The sequence below is a fragment of the Rhodamnia argentea genome, chromosome 5 (genome assembly GCF_020921035.1).
Source record: "Rhodamnia argentea isolate NSW1041297 chromosome 5, ASM2092103v1, whole genome shotgun sequence".
NCBI classification, from domain to species: Eukaryota; Viridiplantae; Streptophyta; class Magnoliopsida; order Myrtales; family Myrtaceae; genus Rhodamnia; species Rhodamnia argentea.
The window spans coordinates 26,529,432-26,555,816 of record NC_063154.1 but is presented as its reverse complement, the minus strand read 5'-3'; the positions used below and the strand labels follow the sequence as shown (position 1 = coordinate 26,555,816).

The 26,385-nt window shown below is 36.7% G+C and overlaps 1 protein-coding gene across 1 annotated transcript; it reads right to left on the bottom strand.

Annotated features, from left to right (window-relative positions):
- Window positions 1–1,055: 1,055 nt before the first annotated feature.
- Window positions 1,056–23,350, bottom strand: LOC115755878 (CHD3-type chromatin-remodeling factor PICKLE). The gene is made up of 31 exons (XM_030695453.2): window positions 23,142–23,350; window positions 20,436–20,582; window positions 19,846–19,983; window positions 19,599–19,753; window positions 19,270–19,431; window positions 18,693–18,940; window positions 18,500–18,595; window positions 18,282–18,418; window positions 17,992–18,201; window positions 17,821–17,928; window positions 16,772–16,822; window positions 16,569–16,668; window positions 15,883–16,025; window positions 15,683–15,786; window positions 15,333–15,471; window positions 15,039–15,208; window positions 12,667–12,733; window positions 12,454–12,576; window positions 12,004–12,113; window positions 11,844–11,925; window positions 10,034–10,231; window positions 9,636–9,786; window positions 9,401–9,506; window positions 9,075–9,149; window positions 8,017–8,078; window positions 7,828–7,904; window positions 5,669–5,799; window positions 3,996–4,374; window positions 3,141–3,267; window positions 2,119–2,192; window positions 1,056–1,970 (listed from the first exon to the last, which is right to left on the bottom strand). Exons 2-31 carry the CDS (start codon window positions 20,577–20,579, stop codon window positions 1,458–1,460), a joined length of 4,380 nt encoding a protein of 1,459 aa, XP_030551313.2. The 5' UTR covers window positions 20,580–20,582; window positions 23,142–23,350; the 3' UTR covers window positions 1,056–1,457.
- Window positions 23,351–26,385: the final 3,035 nt, after the last annotated feature.

Genomic DNA, 26,385 nt, shown 5'->3' with positions numbered 1-26,385 from the left:
AGTTTTGTGATTTTTAAACCTTTTATAATTTTCTATTATTTTCCTTATTCTTTTTCCCTATCCACAACCGGCTGCTGTCGGACATCGCCGTTGCCGTCGAACGTCGCTGGTTATTGTCGACGGAGGAAGCGGCAATTTCCTAGAAAAAGAATAAATATAATAAAAATAAAAAATAGAAATAGATAACAAACAAGTTTTTTGAAATTGGATTAAATATAAAAATATTTTATTAATATAGGTCGATTCGAATATGGATCACTATATTAATATTGTATGAAAATGTGTCCAACTATTCATTTGACAAGTCCCCATGTTACCAATCAAGAAAAATACCAAAAAAAAAAAAAAAGAATATTACGTACTCATCCTTTATTCGTTCATTTTGACTCTTCTCCAATGAGTAACAATTTTCTAGAACAAAAAAAAAAGCAATGATTAACAAGAGCGTGCAACTCAAACCAAGAGAAGGCGCGTGAGCAGTGATTGGATCTTTATCCTTCGGATGAGGTCGGCTCACGATTACGAGGAAGACCGTAAAGTGAGAGTCCTGTACAGGTGGCGCCGGAACGCGTGGCGAGACCATGCATATGTGCTTTCTTTGCCTTTTTCCATGGAAAATTTTCAAAAAGAGAAGCACTTTGAGTTTTAATCTAAATTATATAATCTTATTTTTGAAAAATTAACTCTAATGTTATTATAATCTCTCTCTTGCCTGAGGAAAGAAAAAGGTTGGTAATTTCACATTGCACTCTCATAGCACATCGACTAATTTGGGCATCAAACTTAAATTTCATCCCATCCATAAATAAAGCTAAAGATTCAATCCTTGATCAACACGCATCGCATCCATTTCACAAATAAATTCGAGCAATTCTTTCTTTTTTCCGGATAGTTTTTGAATTTAGGAAGTGGTGGATGATTTTCTGTCTTTTGACTGTTTTCACAATCCTAGACTATAAAAAGGTTTCTGCACAAGAAAGATAAAAGATGAATGGAAATGGAGAACTAACAAAGAGAAAATTCCATCGAAAGAGAGCAGATGATGCAAGCATGAATTTGAAAAGCTAAAAGCGAGGCCTCACTTTTTTGCCTTTGACTATATCAATATGTATATAAAGGGCTCCATAGTCCACACCCTGTCGGTCAAACATTGTTTCAGACCGTTATTTACTCTGTTCGAAGTCTCGAACAGCAAACAAAGATCATGTCTCTCAGACAATAACTGCACATGCTGTCTTAACAAGATCAGAAGCCAATGCAAACCGGCTCCGAATGATTTGGAGACAGCAGAGAAACAAACAACCTCGAAAACCCAATGAGACGGGCGCGACGATTTCCGTCGGGCTTGTCGAGCAAAGCGTCTAGCAATAAATGTCTCATGCATCAATGATGTAAATTCAGATGGTCCGAAAAAGATAGTTTGTAAGAATTTATTAAAGGGTGACCCTGCTGTATCTTTAGTTGTCCGATGCGTCCATGCCCTCAGAATTGCCACCAGCTCCATTGGGTTCGGGGTTTTCTGCCTCGTCGGGGACACTCCGCTCTTTCATTTCCATGTCGTCCTCCTTATTGCCAGCCAAGCTCGAACGTTCACTCCCAGGTAAGTTAGCATTTTTAGTAGCAGCAACGTCATCTGAAGGCATCCAGTCGTCCCGCAGAAAGTCCTTAAGGAGGTAGGCTAACCTGCTTTCTCTTGTTGGCTCTGCATTTGACTCCTGCATCGCACGGCCATTTCCTTGAGTGAACGATTCAGTGGTTCTGGACGATTCAGCCTTTGATTGTTGACCTGGACCGACAACTGGATCTTCTGATTTTGGAGGGTCCCCTGACTCGGGTGTTAAAATTCGAGTTATGCTTTCAAAGGCAATCTCAAGAGGAATGAGGTTCTTCCGCAACCTATGACTGGCAGGGCTGTCAGAATAGAATGACTGCACTGACTCGTGAACATTATCCTCAACAACCTTGCACATCTGCAATCAAGATAGAAAAATTAAAGAACCACTGTGCAGTTTTTCAGAAGAACAAAAAGTTTCATCGGCGGAATTCATCTCACTGCACTAAAACCAACGTGCTAATGTTTCAAAATAAAGTCATCATAGACCAGTAAGATAGACAAACCTTGTTATACATCCGCGCAAGCTCCATTCGGTCTGAATCATCATCACAAGCAGCTGCGGAAATTTCCTCTGCAGCTGTTGACAAACATACAATGAACCACAGGCGGAGAGTTGACACAAAAGAGCTATTTAATCAATGTGCTTCTTTGTGGACATAAATAGATAGTTCAATGTTTGAAATGTAAATAATTCCAGCAACTATGGCCCAAAATGCAGTATTCCTCTCCTTTGTATGATCTCTGACACACAACATCAAGAAAAAATTACCTAGAATGGCTGGATACTTTCAACCTTTGCTCTTTACTTATCAGCATCCAGTTTACTTAGGATATCATACCTCTCAAGATGATATTCAACCCCCATAATCTATACTTATTACAAGTTTTTCTTGACCAACACAACATTAAGAGCCAGAGTTAGTTCCGAGCTCAGATTCTTCTTCAAAAGCTTAATTCGTTTCCTTCAATCACCTAATTTATTATAATATGCCTAACTATGTTAGGCAAGGTTGTTTTAAGTCCAAATACCAGTTTCCAGAAAATCTAAGGACTTGCATAGCCGAACTATAAATCAGTAAGCAGAAGAGGGAAAGACATTTGAAAAAAAAAAAAAAAAAGACCACTACAAGTGCCAATCCCCAACTTCTCTGAGTGGCCTACTCATGGTTCAAGATGACCCACGAAATCAGCAACCACCATTTGCAATTTATCCTGCGTTCTCCTACCCAAAATAGTTGCGCAATTCAACTTGGTAAAATACACACACATACTCAGCCATACACTCAATCCCATTAGAATGGAATACACACCCCCTTGGTGTCCTTTCATATACTTATAAAAGATAATACTTATCAAAGAAGTGTGCATGTAATAAAGAAATAAATGCATAAGCACATATAAGCTCAAAAAGAAAAAAAGAATTTTCTTTCAACTAAAAATCATGAAAGATGTCACTATGAGGTGCACATCATGCATAAGCTTAAAATAATCACCCAAAATTAAAAACTAGGGGAAGGTTCCTTACCAATGACATTAATCCGAGGCAGCTGCTCAATTATCTTCACATCAACATTATCAGAGCTTGAAGGGGATGCATCTGCCACTCTAGGTTCAGATTCAGGCGAAGCATTCCCATTCGAATCTAACTCTCCCTGGAATCAATTAATCAGTGGAAAAGAGTATCAGCCAGGCATGAATCAACCAAAACCTAAATGTGATGGATGAAACTGATGCTGTAATTAGCTCTAATCTCCTCCCTTATGTGAAGCTACATTGAGTCTAAACATCAAGCCCTAGTTAAGTTAATGAAGTAACAAAGCAATCAAATCAAAGAGAATAGCAGAACCAATAACTATTTCACATGATTACATAAGAAAGATAGGTTACACACATTTCAAAAGTGACTGTTGTAACAAAGAGACAGATTCAATATATACCACAGGGGAGACTGTTGTAACTGTTTACATTATTTTTGTAATCAGCAACCGTATTAGTTGATTATACTTCACATAAATAAATATGCTAGATAAACATATCTTCTAAGAAGACAGTTCTTGACGTTACGAGGGCAGCCATAGAGACAATACTACTGTGGTCGTAAAGGGAAATTTTGTTGATATATGACTGTAGCTGCAAATTTGAAATCTGAAGTACTAATAGTTTGAACAATTGGTTATTTGATGGATCATCCTATATATGTTCATTCTGAACACAACCATATCCCTAACCTTCAAAATTTGATGCAATCTCCATTATGCAGACAGTAAAGCACAACACAGTAAACTATAAAGCCACGTTCCTTGAAATTGCTTCAATCAGAACTTTCAGTTAAGAATTTTTTTCATGAAAGTGTGCAGAAACTGGAGACATTCAAACTCACAAAGTATTGTTGATAGTACTCTGTGTTAAGTCCTTTTTCCAAGAGGAGCACCCTTTTCTTGATAAATTCAACTTGTTTTCTCTGCGTATCTCTATAATGATATAGAAGATTAGAATCTTGATACACCTGTCCCTGGGTAGCAGTCTCAGTCACTCTCTGTGATACATTAACAGCTGAATCATTTCCATTGCCATTTCCCCGGGGCTGGCTGTTGCTTGCAGTTGCGTCAGTACTATTAGCAACATTTTGAGGTTGAACAGGAGGAACCTGTCCTGGGATAGGTACATTTACAAAGGGAAGATTTAATTCCTGACAGATGACCTCCTGAACCCTCAAGTCCTTGTCGTCCACAATAGCTTGCCATCGTCCATATCCATGCCTTCAAATTCAAGCACAGAAATGATACACCGAGAATGAAATTAATACATACAGAAAGGTTTACTTCTCATTCATCAGGTACACATGATTCCCTATACCAGCAATCCAGTATGACATCCCTACCAAGGAAACAAATTAAATGGAACAACACTATTCAGAAAAAGCCAGCCTAAACAAATATGGAAAAAGGCACTTTGGTAGGTACAAAGTGACATATTGCTCATACGTGAAACCCAAGCAGGAGTAAATGAGAAGCTTGAACTCTGGTCGAAAAGGTTGGAGTCGACTGGTTTTTGTATAGGTAATAGCATAAATTCAGCAAGAGGAGGAGTTCATTATCTTGGATCCATTTTGCAAGAGGATGGAAATTAACAAATATCTTACTCGTAGAGCAAAAGAAAGACGGATTTATATGAAGATGTGCATGTGGTGTTTTCGCTGTTGTCAAATGCCACTAAAGCTGAATGGAAAACCTACAGGGCGACAATATGACCAGCAGTGCTTTATTGCACCATAATGCTGGGTGGTTAAACACCAACAAGTACAATAATTGAGTGTAGTAGAGATGAGAATGCTTTGTGGATGTGCTGACACACTAGCAAAAATACACTACGAATGAAATTAATCGAGGAAAAGTGGGTGAAGGGCCAATTGAAGACAAGATAAGAGAGACTCTTTCGAAGTGTTTTGCGATGTCAAATAAAGGCCTCTGGATGCTCCAATGAGGATCTGATGAGATGAAGAGCCGGGCTAAATAGGGCATAAAAAACCAACTTTAAAGGAGAAGATTTAAAAAGATATGGACTTTCTATATCTTACAGAAGACTTCACAGAGAACCGACGCAATATGATAGAATGCTTTCATATAGTCCACAACCACCTAACAAGATAAGAATTAGTTTGTTGATGGTGGTGGTGTCGTTGAAAAAGAGGTAGTTAAGTTGACCTAGCTTTTGGCAACTGGAATCGTTTGCTATTATGCAGACCGGTCCGATGAGTGCCATTAGAATCTTAGTCACATCAGCATGCCAAAAAAATCAGAAAAAGGGATTGGTAAATTTTTTGGTCGCCAGTCTAATAAGGCTTTGTTCATCACTAAAAGTAGCATGAAGTCTCCAGGGGAAATTCCGGAGGCAATGATGGGACATAAGCTGAAGTGATAGCTACTCTATGTGATCATAAAAACATAGTAATTAGGAGCACTTGTTGAGAGCATACTGCTTCCATAGATACTAACCATATGAAACCAAATGTGGAAGCATTAATTTAGTAAATGACCAGGTCAGAAGGCATACTTGAGCACAGCTCGCAGTAACAATAAATCATGTTCATCCTTCCAAAATTTTCCAGGCTTCAATCCAGGGAAGCACTCTACTATTTCCTCTGAAAAAAGTGGTGCCCCAACATTTTCTGATGAGGACTGCACCTGCATTATCAGAAAATGCTATCGCCATTACTCACAGCTGAACTGATAGTATTCAGCTTGCACATAAACAAAAGTCCAAGGGCCAAGAAATGCACGGAGACAAAACAAACAAGATGGTCATTTCATGCAAATATGATATATTCTGAAATAAACCCTAGCTACTTTATGTGTAATGATCCAATCATAAAGCTACATCAAGATTGTACCTTCAACTGATTGAGTCAGAATATCATGCAAAGCACAAGCAAGCAGATTGTAATTCCATATACTTCTTGATTATGTAAGCCCCGAGCTCTAGCACACATGCAATTTTTTCTTTCTTTCTCTTTTTGATAGATATAGATCTTTAATTGAAAAATGGCACCAGGAAAAGTGCCAAACCATGTGACGGATCTTTAGTGAACAGCACACATGCGACTTACATTCCAAATTTATCTAATCTTCGTCTTCTGAAGTCAACAATAACATAAATCTCCTTAAAGTTAAAAACCGCTGTGGTTTCATGTTATCCCTTTTGGTGAGTATGTAAACATCCAACAATTAAGCAATTTTAGTTTCTACATCTTCATATGCCTAACTGAATTTATGAGTAACTAGGACATTGTTCGGTACAGATTCTTAAAGACTGCACTTAGACACCACCTTACAACTTCAAGTTATGATTAAAGACACATACATCACACGACCTAACTCTTCAAGATCAGGTCAAAGAGAGCAAGTGATCCTTCAATATGAACTATCACGATCACAATAGATTACTCGGAATTTTAAACTGCAAGCGCCATTAACAAGTGCAAAAGTCAATATGGGGACTAAAAGTGAAAGCGTGCACCATTGGAAGGAAGAAAGCCATAAAGGCAGAATCAGTAACACATATGAAAGGTCCAACAGGCCAAACCTTTCCATAACATTAGAAAAAATCTACAACTGAAGTGACTATAAAAATTTACTAAATGATAAGCTTAAACTATAGAATATACATAAATCGTGATCACGAGTATTTTTTATCCTTGTCAAGGATCAGACCAAAGAAATTTTTTTAATAGATAGGCCAACGAAATATGCGCTTGGTGCATCAAATGGCTCAGTGATTCAGTAGCCATTCATAAAGTACCGCAGTATACAGCCATTATCACAAGCCATTGACCTCCAAAATCCCTTTTGCAAACAATCATTTAATGCAGAGATTATCTAACGCTAATATTACATACCTATCATGGGATCTTCCCTGGCATATGAGCCTACAAGAGCTATTACTTGTACAGAGCAGAAGTTGGCAACTTTTTCCCCGCAGCATTTGTTAGAAAACTAAACAGCCTACATTTTCGCTTTGTGGAAGTGCCGGGCAGTGAATTTAACTATAGAAAATTTGGAGAGAAATGATTGGCTGCTAGACAGCAGGTGCTTTTTTGGTAAGCATTGCACATGTTTTTCTCTCATGTGCTCCATTACCCCGAGATTTGGCCACTTTGAAATGTGGCTCTATCACTCTTGCACATTAGTTTGCCCACAGGCAGAGTCTATTAGCTGGTAACTCTTAGCTTAGTCAAGGTTGAATTGTTGTGACAATATGGAAAGTTTTTGTCTTTAAACCCTGCTTCCATTTTTTGGACGATTTGGAGGAGAGAGATAGGCAGCCTTTCAGAATGAGGGATGTTGCATTATTTAGATCTTTTCCAACTTCTAGGTTGCAAATAGGAGCAACCACATCGGTGCACTTGAATATCGTACACTCATCAAAGATCAACTTGATGTCTATCAAAATTGTGAGACTTGCTCCAGATCAGCTTATCCTTTCACTGAGATAATTGCATTGACCACAGCCCAAGCATCAAGCAAATTGCCTTAGACCTAATGAGCACCCAATGCACCATCTCTGCATATGCTATAATTGATTCCAGTGTTACTTAACAAGACACAATGTAAAAGACAAGCACAAAAACCCAGTCCACCTGTCAATGAATGACTTTAATAAAGTTTGTCTGATACACTGATATAGAAAGATTCAAGGGCTGCTGACAAAATTACCTTTTCCTTTACCAGTAACAATTCAGCAATTCGGACGAGTACATCTTGTATTCTAAGTCCTTCCTTTGGAACACCATCTGTAATCAACCATCATGAGAAACAAGGCACAAGAAGCAGCAAGAAAATTAACAAAATTTGACATACAAAATCCCTTGATTTAAGGAAATGGAGGTCACAAGCACTAATTACCCGAAAAGTTTGGCGAGTCTGTAATGTCTTCAATGATATGACTCAAGAATAGATTTCCATAACTGTAAAAACAGAATCCACTCCTCAGTAACACCAATTATACCTAGAACAAGTACAGCTTTTGAAGGAATACAATTTAAGGCTAGATGCCACTCAAACTGTATGTATACACATTTATTATGCCAAATATCAATCCAAAAGTGATGACTTAAATCAATGATATACCAAAAACTAATGTCTTGCTGCAACAGATATGATACCAATGAGTAGTATGATTGAAAGCTGTACACAAATGGAATTTTAGAAAGATACACAGCAGACTATGCAGATTGTAAGCAGAACTAAATTGACAAAATAACTGGAACACTACAAATGCAACAATGTGACAATCTACAGTCAGTGAAATACGTATAAACATGCACCACACAAGGACAAAGCAGCCATATGAGCTGAACGTTTTGCACTGAACCCACAACACTGCTCCAGTTTCAGCAATTGTAATGTATTTTGAACTTCCTTTTACAGAGAACCTCAGTGTTTTTCATTGAATCCCCCATTTTCCCAACCCTCTTCTCAAATTAAAAAAAAAAAGGACACCGGGAAGGCCCAAACTCAAACATCAAATTGCATTACCCCACCATAAGTGCACCAAGTACTCACAGTAGTCTTATTTATGTAAAGAACCAGGAATAAGCTTCAATTACTCAATCCTCCGATCCATCTTAATTGACAGTATTAAGACGCTTAAAGCATCATATACAAGAAGACAAAAAAAAAATAATCGCCTATTTACATGCAGACCTTTGTTATCCAGTGAACCTGAGAAAAAGGGAATTGATAAAACCAACACACATTCTCGAGGAAAATTGAAAAATGTAACTCAAAACCGTTCTGTTCAAGTGTATGAGTTGCCTCAGTAACATATAATAGCACCTGCAAAAGTTCATCCAACAGAATATATCTAATACAGATAATATCAAACAAAAGAGAAAAATATTAGAATCATGTTCCAATCCCAAGTTTCTCAAAACTATAAAGTAAGATGGTAAAACCATTACTCTTTAATTTCTTCATAAGTCTTCTGCTTTAAACGGGGAGTAAATTCCCTCCAGTCATAGTCACCAACTCCAAATCTGCAGCAGAGCTCCAAGTAAGTCTAAATTGCAAAAGTTATTCTTAACCCACATTAATACATTCTCGATAATGAGCTTCACTTTCTAAAATGCAGAATCAACGTAACCTATGGAAAAAAATCAGCAAATTAAAATGTAATATATGTAGAATAAAAAAAATAAATTGTCTGTTCATCACTGCACAGAGCTTGCAGGATTTAATCTGAACCCTACATATGAATGATTGAATTTTGCAAAGTAAAGAAGTAAACCTCATCAAAATCTGCACAAAGGCTGCCCGCTGATTTTGATTGAATCCCAGTACCCTAAACGATCGTCCTTCACCTTCCATAAGAGGAAGTGGCTCCGTACTGTCAACTGCAGAAACATGATCAAAGATGAGCACTCAAGTGAAAAAGCACAATATGGTAATCGAGCACAAACAGCACCAGCTAACACAGAAAAAAAAAAATTGACCCAAAAAAAACACACAAAAAATTGACATACCCCTAGATCTCTTTCTATAAGGCCTTCTTCCAGTTTGAATTCCAGGAAGAGCAGCTTCACCATCCGTGGATTCAGCTTCATAGTTATAATCCTCATCTTCTGAACTCACATCTTCCAGACCGGCAAGATCATCTTCCTCCACAGATACCATCTAGAAAATTCACAATAACACACTTTGAATAGAAACAAAGTTCGAATGTTCAGATTGATTGTGTGCTAATAATCACTCTAGACCTCCAAACATATAACGGGAAATGACGCAACTCCTATAAGAATGAGAAATTCTTTGTCAGCCTAACAGAAAAAGTTCTCTAGAGCTTGATTCATTCAATAATCATCATCAACAGCACACCCTAGCCACTTTCTTATAACAATTGGCAAAAACATACAGTACAAACCTGTTTTCGGCTTCTCTTCCCTTTCCCCAGGGCATTGAACTCCTCAACTCTGTGCACTTCATATCTATCTCTTAACAGCTCTTCCCAGAAATTTGTTCTTTCCGAACTGCCTATGGTAGATTTACTCTCTTCAGGAGCCTTCTGCACTGCTTCTTCAGCTACAGCCTCCACTTCATCAATATATTCGAAATTCGCCACCTAGACAAAAAGGATTTATAGTGATTCTAGGATGATGCCCTAAAAATGAAGAATCTAAAGTTGGAGCTTGACTACATGTAGTGCTTGGCAGGAAAGTTCAATTGTTTAAATCATAGAAATCACCAATAAGTACATAGAGGGTCATGCAATGGAAGAAGGCACACAAATTATATGTATTCAAATAGAGAAACCAAAGTTCTAATAGCAGACATCAGAATAATATGTTGGTAGTCTGATGATTTCTAGAATAAGCCAACTCAAGACATGCAGGGACTCCCTTGTGGTGTAATCTTCTTCTCTTTGTGAAGTTTAGCATCATTCCCAGAGTATCAGCTTTGCTGCTCAACCAAGCCTTCATCGCCAGGTTACAAAAAATCACAGAGTGTGGAACTGAGTGCACGAAGCTCGCATTTTCTTTACAGTAATTAGAAAAACTACCACATTCTAAGTAGATCTCACCAAAGACATTTACCACACCAGAGAACACGGAAGCCAAGTCGCCTGTCACTATGATAATAAAAAGAAAAAGGAAGGCCCATGGCAATATGGAGTAGAGAAGGAACATCCTAGGACCCTGATCTAGGTCACATCCCAGCCACTGTCTCGCCTTCTTGATTAAAAAGACGTGCAACAAGGCCACATGCAATGTTATAGAATTGAGAAAGCGCGAAATTATTACTTGAACAGGGAATATGGTTCCTCCTGGAGAAAAATGTACATTGAAAGGTCAAATAACTGTCAGATACAGAGTAGTGTGTCAGATCATAGCCCTGAACCTTATGCCTATCGAAAGGCTAGTCCTAGCAAGGAAGTTTGATGTATGTTGATTCAGCAGCCCATTGAAGTACAACAACAACAACCCCACCCCCCTCTTCCTCCCTTGAAAAGGAAAAGAAAATAAAATCAAAAGAAATTATTGATTCCCTGGTTAGGATTCACTACCTCTTTGCCTCGAGACATTGCACCGTGAAGCAGGATGGATTTTCTTGACGAAGGATGTGAACAAAGGTGCCTGCTTGGGCGTCTTATATACTAAGGCCCTACCAGGGATAGAGCCGATGGAATGGGAATGGGAATGGGGAGATGTGGTAATGGATTGAAATTGACGAATATCGTAACTTCATAAATGGACCGATAATTAAGGCTTTTATCTTGGCATCTTTTCATAGAAGGAAACTCAATGTGGTAAGTACATCTTGGAAATCCATGTATTATTTAGTCTTACAGTAATTCATACCTACAAAATTTAAACCATACATTCTTTGTAAAGCGCTATCAAACAAGGTAACTTAGTGAGTAATTATTATTCTCGTTCTCAATTTTTTTTTCCTAACAATTCCTTTTATTTTATTCCCACCTTCTCAGTCCTGTTTACCAAAGAGGACCTCAAAGTTTTATCACTACTTATCCTACTTACCAATGATCTCTCATCCAGGGTTAGAGAAGTGCCATGCGAGTGTCTCGCAACTCCTAAGCCACTTCTTGGATATTAGACATCTAAAACTAAATGCATGGCATAGTTTAAGCTCACTAGACAAAGACAAAACTCCCATCACATGACACAAAAGACAAAAGTTCTATAATCCTCAAGGTTTAACACTAAGTAAAAAACCTTGAAGGCCTTCAAAAATCCATCATCTTCATCATCTTCCACAGTGGTCTCTTCACCTCCAACCTGTTCTCTATCAAGTAGTCTGTCATAAAGCATAACAATGTCATGTTGATTATTCATAATTTTGTGAGTAATAGAGATAACAAAGATGGAAGCTCACCTATCTATGGCAGCATCGTCGTAGTGAATTTGACGGGACTTTCCAGCTTCATCATTTTCATCAGCAAATAGCTCCTTCGAGCCATATCTTATAATGTCATCTAACTCTTCCTGTGACCAGACAATAACAGATCAGAACTCTCACCACCAGGGGAAGGAGGGACTGGGGGGTGGTTGTACTGGGGTATGGTGATGCTGGGTTAGAAGGAGGTCTAAAACTGGAGTTCTTTGATGATGATTTCAGAGATATGGTTGTATTACATAAAAGAAATTCAGCAAACACATTTAAGTGTTTAAACAGGTCCATACAGTCAATAATATAGAGAACCAAAACTATAAATACAATCAACAATATAAGGTTCGTGTTCCTAAATATAAACTGCTCAAAGGAAGCAATTCATATTCTCACTTCTGAGAGTGGGGATTATCTGAGAGGATAGGTGCTGTCTACCTGGTTAATGTTTTGAGCCTTTAGCCTTCCAACCACCAGATGCTCCAAAACCATCTTTTTCTTAGTCATTTGCATCATCCTTTCTTCAATTGTACCTCGCGTAACCAATCTGTATATCATTACCTGGCACAGGAAAAAGAACCGCTTGTATCAATACAACAGAACAAAAAAAAAAAAAAAATCCTGCAGCATACCTAAATAATGACACTTAACTGTGTTGGTTTGTCCAAGTCGATGAGCCCTGGCCATTGCTTGTAGATCAGCATGTGGATTCCAATCACTGCAAAAAAAGCAGAAGAAATTTCCACAAGTGGAAAGAAAAAAATAAATGCAGGCCACATAAGGAAAGCTGCCTATCACTAGCAATATCTAAAATTTTGACATAAACTAGACCTAATAAAATGCCTTAACCACATCATAAATGAATACTAGTTCATAAACAAGATCAACTAACTCCGGAACCAAAAAAAAGAATAAAAAATTGAGGCAATCCCCCACTCTAAACAGAGATACATTCCATAGAGAGTCTCCAACAAAATGGCTGGAATAGACAAACTGAAAACGCTTTATTTGTGTCTTTTCTAACTTTTCACTATCGCCTTCGGGCATTCATAACAAATAATAGGAAAAGTAATGACTTCTGCTTTCAAAAGATCCTTCAACTCCTAATCATGAGATATATCCTCAGTATCCGTTCAAAACTAAGAGATTCTCTGCCCATAGAATTTCTAGCAAAGAGCTTTCAACAAATCTAATGTCCTTGTACTTGAATATATATTGACCTATAGAGAGAGAGAGAGAGTGTTGGTGTGGCCCGAGCAGGAAGAGAGACATGAGTTAGAGAGAGATGTCAAGTGGTGGAACCTAGGGGGAGGGAGGAGAAAGGAAAACTAAAAGAGCTTCACCAAAATAAAATGTAGGTGACCAACAGTTATTTAAAAACAGAACATAGATACTAATCATGTTTCGTATTGTTAAAAAAGGACAAAGATAGGGATGTATAAATAAAAGTGCACTAAACGAACAACAATATATAAAACGTCTTGCATGAAAGAATATGATAGTTTTTAAATAAACTTTGCACAGTTTACATTTTGCGTAAACCATTCAAGACAAATTTTTCAATTATATAAAGAAAACGCATACTGATTAGATAGAATCAAGGAATCCTTGATCAATCCAGCATTTGTTACGAAGTTTAAAGGAACGAAGAGCTTAAGCAGAAGTTCCCCAAAAAAACACGCTTTTAAATACAAGTAAGGTCTGCAGAAGGATCCACAACAGATTAATTTGGCACCGATTTCCTTCTCACTATTTGATATAACTAGAGATACATAGAATTAAATATATGGTCATTGACAATGAAAATATCATTTTCAAACGATATCTTTAACCATCCACAAGTTGTTTCCAAATACAAAACAAGCCCCTTATTCGTACAAGAAAAATATCTAATTGCAATATGGTGAGAGATGTCACGACCCAATTAAGTTGATGGGGTGTCCAATAAAACCAGACATCCAACGTCATAAAAATAAGCACCTACATTTTTCTTATTGATTGATGGAAAATACTCTTTATATATGCCCAAAGCACGTGTTCCAAATCTAGTGATAATCAAAGTAAATAACAATCAGAGAAACAGATTCCAGAATTGAATGAGAAACCGTTGTACTGAGAGAGTAACAACTGTGGGATTTTATGGAGACTATTATCAACTGTTCTAAAAGGTTAAGCGGTTAGAAAAAGGTGTGGTTTAATATTTAATTACTCTAACACTCTCCCGCACGCTTAGTTTTGGTCTTTTTGCCTAGTACTAAGCATGGACATATTTAATTGGGGAGGCAAATGGGACCTAAAAAGGTTTGAACCGAAGACCTCTTGCTCTGATACCATGTGAGATTTTATGGGACCACCGCCAACTGTTCTAAAAGCTTGTGCCGTTAGATGAAGGTGTGGTTTAATATTTAATTACTTTAACAACAACAAACAAGATCTATGATCCATAAAAAATTTGGTTGAAAGGGGGAAAAAGAGTACAGCTTAAAGCAGGAGATAAAGAAAGTTCACATTTCCAAGCTCCAATTCACTTTCAAGTATCGAATACTTCATAGTCCTCCAAAACACACCATGTAAACAATATTCTCCCATAATATGCTTACACAAACAACACACTAAGTATCGTCAAACCCTCCCTATTGGATTCCTTGTTCTCACAAGCGACCCTTCTCCAAAGTTATCTACAGGTATATGTTTTGTTCCCAAATAAAGTAGATTCTCATTTCCTCCTATTTCGAATAACTTTAATAATTTTTTTATAAGCTTATCAATTGATGAAATGGATTGGTTTTTTAAACTTTTCAGTGCGGGAAAGAAAAGGCATCTCCCAGAGAAGATAACTATATCAACACCGTTGTCAATCCAACAGTAGATATGATAACAAAGCAAATCCTCTTTTAGAATTTTAAGTTCAACAAATCACAGATATTTCTCAACTTAACAGTCTAGGAGTTGAACCTCTTAATAATATTTATTCAGTGCAAACTCTCTAATACAATTAGAAATTAATTAATCAACCACTTTACCTGTCGTATATAATTACGGTGTCTGCAGTAGCAAGGTTTATTCCCAAGCCTCCGGCTCTTGTAGAGAGAAGGAAACAAAATCTGGTGGAGTTTTTGGCATTAAAGCGATCAATACGTATTTGTCTCTCTGCTCCACCTACCTTCCCATCTATCCTTTCATATTGCCATTTCTGTGCGGGAAATGAGATGCGAGTGCACCCACCATATCAGCAAATGATGACATTAGAAAGCTAAAAACCACGAATTACATGCCGAAAAGAACAAACGTTCAAAGTATTGACGTCAGATGGATACCTTGTAAGTGCAGTAATCTTCAAGTAAGTCTAACATATGCTGGAATTGTGTATAAATGAGCACTCTATGCCCTTGCTCTTTAAGCTTCACCATCATTTTGTCCAACAGCTGCAATTTCCCACAAGATTCCAGGAGTTGTCTGTCAAAAGAAAGTCGAAGAAAAAAAAAGGTGACTCATAAATTTGAAGAACAGACAAGCTGACAATTGCAGCATCAGATCAAGTGTGTGGCTGCTCTCATAACTAAGTCGAGTGTTCTAGGCAGCAAATCGCATAAAATTCAACGAAATGCAAATAACGTTAGAGCCATCTTCAGTAACACGATACGAAATCAAAGGGATAATAATATACTTGTAGGCTTCACCACCATCTTCTATATCTGGTTCAACTCCTTCTAGCATGTAAGGATGGCAACACAGTTTCCGCAGTTCCATAACCACATTGATAAGAGATATCTGCCACTTAGAACAAATCCAATTAGAATAAATCCAATTAGAATGGTGTCGTCAAATATAAAGAATAGCTCCTTCCAGTAAATCTCCTTATTCTACCTGGGCACCACCTCGCCGTGTTAGTATCTGATAATTACGAGTTAGAATGGCCTTGTAGTATTCTTTCTGTTTGGCACTCAACTCAACACGTAAAATAAGTTCCTTTTTTGGGGGCAGCTCCTTCATGACATCTTTCTTTACTCCTGCAGTATCACGCAAATTTGATTCACATTCGATTAGAAGACTAAACCTATTAAAAATGAAACTCCCATTACATGTGGTAGCTATGTGTCTACTATCATGTAACTGACGGTCATACAAAAGTTCTACTTGACAGCTATTGTCTCCAATCAGTATTGTGAGATTTACCCTATCCAGGAGGTCACTGGAATTTAACTTCACTGAGAGAATTTAATTAATTCTTTACTTTAATTGCATCGTCGGGATCATTATTGTCGCTTACAGTGAAGAAAATTCTCAAGGGATACAAAAGGCCAAGAAGATGAAATAACTCTTTCAGCCAAAAGCATTGACAAAAAATCGTTCTTCTACTTTGTCAAACGCGAAATGTTTGCATCACTAGTTTGGGAGTCATAATTTGAAGAAGGTGTGGAGCCAGCATTTTATGAAGTCTACAAAATGCCAAGAAGATGAAATATCTCTATGAGCCAAAAGTGTTGACAAAAAATCGTTTCTTCTCCTTTGTTAAACGCGAAACGTTTGCATCACTAGTTTGGGAGTCATACTTCGAAGAAGGTGTGGAGCCAGCATTTTATGAAGTCTTATAATCTGCTCCTCCTGATTGATGTCTCTAAATTCTTCCTGGAATTCTTCCAAGCTTCCAAACTGCAGGCGCCAAAATCGATCGGAGAGGTATCAGCCAGATTTAAATCCATCATAGATCTAAACAAAGTATTCTGATATTTTCAAAATGTCCATTCAGACAAACCTTCCCGGCATCAAGAAAATGCATAAGCATAAAAAGCTCATCCAGATTATTCTGAAAATGTACCAAATAAGCAGTTGTGAGTAATTGTTGCTAATAACTATGGTAATACAAAATACAGACAAGAATAAAAGAAAAGCTAGGAAAGGGAAAAATTCCACACACAAGATATCTAATCCTAAGTTCTGTTACCATAACTAAGACACTGGTGCTTGGCTTAACTATTCCATGCTCCAACCCAACATCCAAAGTTTACTCACTGCGAAACACCCACCCAGGGTAATTCTTCAAAATTAATTACACACTTCTTGACTCCACCAAGAAAAGTAAAGGAACTCAGACTTGCACCAACGAAAACACTCCACCGACATTCTCTGAATGGAAAGATACTATAAGGTTGTCACCAACTAATGACAGAAACAATAAATAGAACGCAGACTCGTGTGGTTCAGTCACAGAGACCTATGTTCAAAAGGAAAAATTGACAATTTAACCAAGAAATTCAGTCGGCAATCCAAACTCAGTCGCTCAAACCCTGGCACCTACTGAGTAAACCACGTCCTCACACTGTTGTCAGCAAAAGTCACATGGAGGTGGAAAAAAGATTATACACAGATTTTTTTTTTTAAAAAAAAAAAAAAGGCTAAATCTAGCTGCAAACGAAATTGGGTTTGCTTATCCGGTCAGTCTGTACTCTGATAACAAGTTCTCTTTCCAGGAATGAGGTTAAGAAATTAAGTAGTAGGCCATATGCTGTAAAGATATGGGCTATAAAGTCATGAAATTTGGCTTGCACATCAAGGAAACTATAACCCTCCCTCATCATAAAAAGAAAACTAATGGACATGTGATTTTGTCCATCAAAGGCTTCAATGGTCCATGAATCAAATATAAGCTAAGCATTCAAGTAGGAGGTTATTATAAGAAAAAACACAACAAGGTTTGAGTGAAGGCAGATCTAGCTATAATTGGAAAGTTGTTCAAGTAAATACTAATACCTGGCAGTAGTGTTATTTAACACTTAGGACTGGATAATATCATAAACAACTCACCTGAAGAGGGGTTCCAGTCAATAGGACTCGATGTCTGCTTGAATACTGCTTCAATGAATGGAACAATTTGGAATCCTTATTTTTCAAACGATGGCCTTCATCAACAATCTGAAGGAAAACATCATGTCAAGCCTTCATCATGTTGGGTAATATTTATGAGTTCAATCTTACCATGCATTCCCACTGTATCGGCTTCAATGCTGCTGTGTCCAGATTAACCATCTCATACGATGTCAAGAGGACGTCAAATTTTATCCTGTCTTGCTTGGTCTCGCTAACAAGCTGGCCAGATTTTTTTCTCTTGAGCTTCTTGCTTTTGGGGAAGTAAAATTCGTAGTCTCGTATTATGGCACGAGCTTGGGAAGTGCCAACATACATGACCTATGAAAGCAGAACCTCACATAACAATGGTCACCGGTATTGTCGATAAATATGATGTAATAAGAGTTTAATATACATACAACATTCAATTGAGGTGCCCATGTAGCAAACTCCCGTTCCCAATTCCGCAGAGTAGAAAGTGGAGCTACAACTAAGAATGGATATAAATTTTCTTCAAACAGAGATGCTAAAAAAGCAATACTCTGTATAGTTTTGCCTGCAAAATATAAAGAATAGCTTACACAGAAAACAAAAAAGTAAATTCAGTGCATAAATTTTCCTCGTGACAGAGGCATACCAAGACCCATCTCATCAGCAAGAATCACATGTGTCTGTTTAGACCAAGAGAACCGTAGAAAGTTAAGGCCTTCAAGCTGATAAGGATGCAGCGAACCTTCATTATCAAAAGCAGCAGACAGACAAGGATAAGGAAATAGACGAAAGATAAATCGAAGCAGCAGAATGCAACACCACAATACTGCGAATTATACCTCCTGTAAGAAATTCTGGGCTATGTTCATACTGATGAAATTCCTTCTGCTTCTTCCTCAGATCAGAAGAGTCTCGAAGGCTACTCTTTTGTTTAGCATAAGATGATCTGCGAGACCTGGACTGTATTTGATTAAATTTTTCAATTTCTGGCTGGAACGCAGAAATATCCGTCTCAAATTCCCAGTAACATTCATCATAGGAAAGCTCTTTCCACTTCACTAGATATTCCTTTTCATCATCATTTAACCTACAGCATTCAGTACATGACACCACACTTATTTATGCAATTCAAAAATCGAAAGATTAATAAATAACCAGATGAGAATGTAGAAAAGATCAACATAGCATGAAAACAGAGGAATAAATAAAACCAGATCAACAAGTAAATAATTTTCTTGATGACAGTCTAAGTTGCAAAAAATTGAAAAGTACTAGCAGCACAACGGATGTACAACATTGTACCTAGGAGCACAAGTACTCAAACCACACATCAAGAGCAGATTAGATAGCAAAAACAAATTGCCTGAAGGCAAAGAAAAACATCTCCCAAAGAACTCGAGGTCCAGATAATCAAACCTGCACGCGATAATCCGATCAACTGTGGTCCATTCTGGTCTTATGGCAACAAATTCATCATCAGCATTATTGTTTGATGCCATTTGCTTGTGGAAGTTGTTCACCTTTGTCCTTAACCGAGGAGTTGACTTGAAAGCTTTTAGAAACTCCTTCTCAGGGATCCTGCATGGAGAATACGATGGAAGTTGCATAGCAAGCAAAGCTGAACACCCAATGAAAAGTCTGATTTCCCAGCCATAGTAAAAGAGACACAAAAAGCGTAATTACAGAAGTAATCAATCTCATATGGCAACTGTCATTACTGAGGAAATGATAAAGCCTAAAATTACCAGGTGCAATGCAGATAGGACAATCCCTTCCACTTAACAAGATATTGTTTCACAAAAATTTGCTTTGTACCAAGTGTAGAAGCATCACTATCGCCAGCCACAGTGGGGCGCATTTCACAGTCTAAAATCTTCTCAATGTCATTCAAGGGGCTCACCTGAAATCACATAGCACTTCTCACATATGCCAAACGATTGAGAACTTGCCAAAAGAAAGAAAGAAAAGAGAATACATATAATGGAGCCATACACATTCAGGACATTTCCAATTGCTGGGATAAGGAGCTCTGAGCGGCGGAATCAAACACTTGGCATGGTAAGAATAATTACATGTCTCGCAGCTCAAAAGATTTTCACTTTCACCACAGGCTTGACAAGAATCTCCCTTCTGTTAATCAAAGAAAGCAGATGAACAGTTCAGAAATGAAAACCACATCATTATGGAAGCAACCATGATCTAACTTTCATTCGGGAAACCAAAAACCAAATAACTAGGTTAACATATTACTGATATTAAATGACTAATAACATTAAAAATGGAAAGAGAAAGAATATGTGTTTTGAATCACCGTACTGCAAAAGATATGAGACAATAAAACAAATCTCAAGCACCGCATAAAAGTACAATGAACACACAAATCCAAATTAGAGCACAATTGGAAGCCGCTTTCTGTCACGAAGCCAATTAATTTTCCAGCCCACTCCTCTGTTTCCATCTTAAATGCATACTCTCAAGTATAAAGTAGAAGCATCGATGAAAACATGCTACAATCGTGAAAAAAGGCTACAATCATGAAAATTGGAATACTGGAAAAAAAAAAAAAAGATGCTAATACAGACCGCGTCATCCCTCACTATTTTTTCTAGCTTGTCCTGAGTCAACCCAGGTTTTCGGGGTCCAAAATCATCGTCATCCGATTCATCTATACTGTAAATTGGCCTTCGATCTGACCTGGCACGTAGCCGTTCGACCAAGCTGCTCATATTCTGTCAGGAGAAGATAATTGATCGTTTAATGAACTCATCAAATAATGTAAAACCAAAAAAAAAAGCCAAATCAAGGAGCAATACATAAAACTTAAATTTGATATCCACACTACTGCAGAATAAAATCATTGTAGCATTTAAGAGGCAACAAAAAAAAATGATGATTCACCACTCTATAAACTTTGGCACATATTCGACCAAAAAAAAAATTGGCACATAAAAAGAAAAGATACAAGAAACCATACCCACAATTTACTACTACCATATTAAATGAAACAAGACTTACTTGCATAGACATTGATGCAATATCACAATAAATCAAGTGATAAAAAAGGCTATCATATCCAAAAAACCAACCCAATTACTGTTATAGATCTTAATGGATATACTAAAACCTTTACATAAAAGATCAAGAGGGATACCAAAGGATCCTGAAGATCAATTTTTGTGACTTTTAAAGGAAAGGTTGGAAAATCTCCTTCTCTGTCAACATGGATGTATGCAATCATAAGCATATAATCTATTGCTAAAACCACAAAGCTATGAACAAATTCACAAGATCAAAGAGTTCAGTTGTTTGGCATGCTCCTTGTTATCAACATTATCACATCCAAAAAATTACTAATGTCCGCAACTAACATTGGCAAGGATGCTTGTGAGAAAGAATCGATAAAAATTCACCACAATTATCTTCCTGAACATTATCTAATTACAAGTCATAAGTCTTATGCCATTACTCCTAGAAGGCCAGTCTTTCGAAATTTTTTGAACCTCTTAATCAATAATACACCAACTTTTTTTTTTTCGAATCAAATCATACACCACCTTAAATACCCAACTTTAACCACCTAACTGAACAAAGGAATGTTCACCAGTGAAACAAACTAATTTTTCTTGTCTTGTTCACACTCGGCCAATATTCAAAACCTGGTTAATTACGGTTATTAGATCTACAATATAGTATGTAAACTTTTAACTTTCATCTAAGATCTAATCACAATAAAATCAACAGCCACAAAAATTTTCCCAAACACCTAGAAGCTGATGTAAGCAGAAAAACTCAGCGAAATTTTTCAAGAAAGAAAAAACAACCAGGGTTGAGATCGAGAACGAGATGTAGAAGAAGAAGAAGAATTGATTGCAACTAAATAACAATTTAAAAGCCAACTAGAAAAGGTGACAGCTAGAACTAACTCTCTACCACAAGAAGTGCACAAGATGCAGCGACTAAGATTGACAATCCTGATTATTTGTCATTCAAGAACTTCCTTCCCCTTCAAGAATCCTTGCACCCAAGGATAATGTTGTATTTGAAACTTCATCATTGCATTTAACTTTCACTTATTCTTGTTCCATCTCTACCTTTGGCATTACACATTCCATCGGTTCCATCTCTTTGTTTCCTCATATATGAGAGTTAATATACAAGATGAAAGGATTAGAAAGATGACAACCACACAAAACTGCAAGAAATCTAAAGCTTGTGCAAATATACCCAAGAATACTTCCACGGGGTACATGCTTCTCCAACACGACACACCCACTAGCTCTTCAGTCAATAGATGGGGAAAAATGCTGAACTCTTTACTTCCACTTAGGTACCTCTTTAAGTAACCATTAGCATCAAACCTCCCATGTTGATATTACACGTTCCAACACTACTTTTTCTGTATCATTTTCCAAAAAGATCTTCTACTAAGCCTTTGCTCTTAATATTCTTGAGCTTTAGTAAAAATATTTTCTTATCTTTGCCAATAACAGAGTCAACCAATAAATTTGCCTCCATCTAATTCTTCAATTCACTTTTTTTTACAATTGTGGACTGGAGTCCACGATGAATTTTATAAATTCATTTGGTTCAATTATAAATTGTGTGACAGTTGTATTGCTGCTTGTGTTTGGCCCAAAAAAAAAGGAAGTATTGTTATTTGTGGATCCTTTCATACACTAAACCCTCAGTCATCTTAATTCCAAACACTTCGCTCAACAGAGGAATGTACATGATTCAATTTGAGGCCATTGGATTCTCTTCCTTCAGGAATCCACATCTACCAATAGTCCTTTGAATACCTCAAATGTATAGGAGTTGTTCGAGAGGCGTTCTTCCAATTGTGCTTTTCAAACTCATTTAATCCGCAGTGGAGATCTATGAGGAAGGATCATACATCTTAGCAAGACTAATAGGGTATGTAAGATCTCTAACCAAACATTGGAATTACTTATCTCCTAAGAAAGAACGGAGAACCCAGAGTATAAAATGAGAGACAATGGGGGAGCCATCAGAGAACTGAAGAACACAGGAAGATGCATTCCGAACTCCTATCAACCTCAATGAATCAGATACAGTAAACACGAGTGTCTACCATCGGTCACAGAATCGATTGCCACTGAGTAACTACCGAAAAATCCAACTAAACGACTGGAATTAACAGTCTACCACTCAGAACAACACATGATTCCGCCATCGAGATTGATAATCCCGATCGTTTTCCACACAATAAGTACCGAAGCAAATCTCAAGCAGGACTTTTGCCAGAAAAGTAAAACGAAGAAACGCACCCCTGGAAAAATGTGTGGCTGAAGAGGATGGAGCTAGTGGACGCTGTCTAGAAGCCGCTCAAGGGTCGCGGGTTTGCTCCGCCACCGCCCACCGCCGGAGACACCGTTGCACTGTAGCAGAGTCGCTGGCCACGCTTGGGGGAGACAGCGACGGAGAGAATTTAGGGTTTAAAAGTTGAAAGATGAAGAAATGCAGGGGCTGCTGCATAAGATTATAAATGATTCGCATAAAAGGAAAAACGGAGGATTATACCATTTTTATTCAATTTCGTCCTCGTCCTCGAAATGATTCTTCCAATTTAGTCATTTTCGTCCTTGTAAAGATTAAATTATGCCGTTTATAGTATTGGAAAATTGTAAAAAGTAAATTATTTTACTGGTGGAAAAAAATGATTAATAATGTAGAAAAGGAAAATTATAGAATTTTGCAAATGATTCAAACAAATAAATGGCAAATTTATGGATATGAAACTAGAAGATGATTTGATAAGTACAAGAAAATTTTACTGAATCAAAGGCTACATTGCCCCTCCGTGTGTTTCTTTTCTGATATTATTATTTCGTTTCCTAACGTTTTAAATTTTGCAATGTCCCGTCGATCTTTTAAAAAATCTGTTAAGATGACATGTGGCATTTTTTTTAGCTTGATGATCGGCGGGTGTCTAGATCACTTTCGCATGCCTCGATCCACTTTCCGAGATAATCTTAAGGGTGCGCTGCCCACATTAGTTCGGTGCATTTAAAATTTTACTTTTGAAAAAAGAATTAAATCAATTCCACAAGTAGAGAAACAAATTTCATTATTTGTTGGTTGGATGACATCTATGATACTTTAGCAGTTGGAATGCATATTGTGGAAGGTAAATCGGTCCATTGAATTTGAGTAAATAACACCGGATCTCATGCTAAATAGAGGCAATTAATTAGCAACTGTACATGGTATGTTAGTCGAGTTGATGATATCTAGCATTTAAAACATTACTCAAGCTCTGTTCATTTCTCAAAAAATAATTTTTAGGAAAATATTTTTCAAATTTTTCGATATTCGATTCATGGAGAAATAATGAGTTAAGAATAATTTTTGTCAATAGAAAAGCCTCTTCAAAAGTGGAGAAATGATTTCCTCTTTTTAAAGAGAGGAAATCATTTTCCCCCGTCTTTCCTCCCTTTACTTATTCACCTTCATTTCCTTTCTAATTATTTTTAAACAATCGATTTTTTTAACTTTTAATTTTCTTTATAATTATTTCTTTTTTTTTTCCTTCTTCCCATGACAGAGAGCTCAACACAAGCTGGTGAGCCTCGCTCAATGCCGACAAGGCTCGAGCTTGCTTGCTACCCATCGCAAGCTAGTGACAGAAAGAGGAAGGAAAAAATGAAATGAAAGAAATAAAAAAAGAAAAAGAAAAGAGAAACGAAATTTAAAAATAGAAATTCTAATTTTTTTAAAAATAAAATAAAAATTACTTAAAGGAGTGCATGGATAGTATTTTTCAAAAACACCTTATTTTCTGCAAAACCAATGAAGCTATAGCTCCATTTATCTCGCGAAAAACAAATTCTTTTGAAAATATTTTTCTAAAAAATGTCGTTTATATCACTTAAGATAATAAGTCAACGAACTCATAAGTCAATGAAAAATGTTGTATTATTGACGATTATTTATGTCTAAATATTCTTGCGGATGATAAAAAGAAATTTTGTTCTTTCTTCGAAGAAGTGATACAAGATATTATTTTTAAGAAAATGCTTTTTAAATCATTTGATTTCCCCAAAACAAATACAACCTTGTTACGTTGTTGTTGGTGTAACATTTTTGACTTCCTGAATGTTGTTTCGAATTGGTTGTCATTGAATTTTTTCACCAACCGTTAGAGCCTTTAAACTTTACTAATACAATACTTTAGAAGAGATCTTGTACTCAAATGATATTTAGAGCCAAACGCTTAAAGTTAATTAAGTTCAATTAAGAATTTTTTTTCCTAATATGAAAAAAAAATCAAGGATTACGAAAAGCCCCGAATTAGTATACTCAGATAAATTTATCTCAAATTAATTTTTGGCGACACACATGTAACAAATTTACTTCAGATTATTTTTTTGGTTGCCAAAAATTTCAAACTGGTACATGCATAATACATTTACCCTCCATTAGCTTCCGTTAAATTTTATCATGAAATTGTTGAATTGCATGACACACGGCACTAATAACTCATTTGACCTGGCAAGTATGGGGTAAATCTATCTTCACCTACTCATTTAACGAAAGAAAGGTAACAATCTTCGGATCATCGGGCTCTACGAACCAAACTCTACCACTAGCAAATGTTCGCTCGAGATACGCTCGGAAATCTACATGTTCATCTCCTAAATTTTTATGTCAACTTATTAGGTCAACTCGAGTATTGCCATATACCATCTTTTAAAATTCTTTACGGTCTTCTCCTCATAGCAACGGTAATTTTACAAGAAATTACATGGAGTTAGACAAAAGGAAATAAAACTAAAAACTAAAGTGAATTTCAGCCAAAGATTGATTTGAGCATTTGAACTAGAATTTTAAAAAATGAAAGAAAATAATAATAAAAAAAAAGAACTACATGACGGGGGAGGGGAAGGGTGACCTTGATGCCTTTTTTAGGGGCAAAATGACATCTCAAGTATCAATGTTAGCGTATGACGCCCACTTTGGTGTCAATATTTTTTTTTAGATCATTTAAGTGCAAAATCGAAGAAAAACAATCAATTTGGTGCCAACAATGAGAAATTTCGGCAACTTCACCGGAATTGACACTTAAATAATTGTTCTTTAAAAAAATGGTATTTAAGATTGACTTGAGCATTTTAACTACAATTTAAAAAAATGAAAGAAAACAAAATGAACTAAACGAGGGTGGAGGGGAAGGGTGACCTTGATGCCTTTTGCAGGTGTTAAATTGAATTTTTTTGTTATTATCTAAGATCGATTTGAGCATTTGCCCTTTCTTGGGTTTGTAGAAGATTTCTTCAATGGAGGGGTGAGATGAGTTTCGGATATGATAGAGTAAGGGTTTATTTGGTAACGATTCTAATTCTCCGGTTCTGTTTCCTCAAAACAAAAAAGGACTAAAAACATGTTTGATAGCATAAATTATTTTGATTTTGATTCTGTTCTTAGGAATAGTTCTGAAGCAAAAATAAGAATAAAAAAAATTCATTATAAAAAAAAATCACTTTTGAAAATCACAAAAAAGAAGCCTCAATT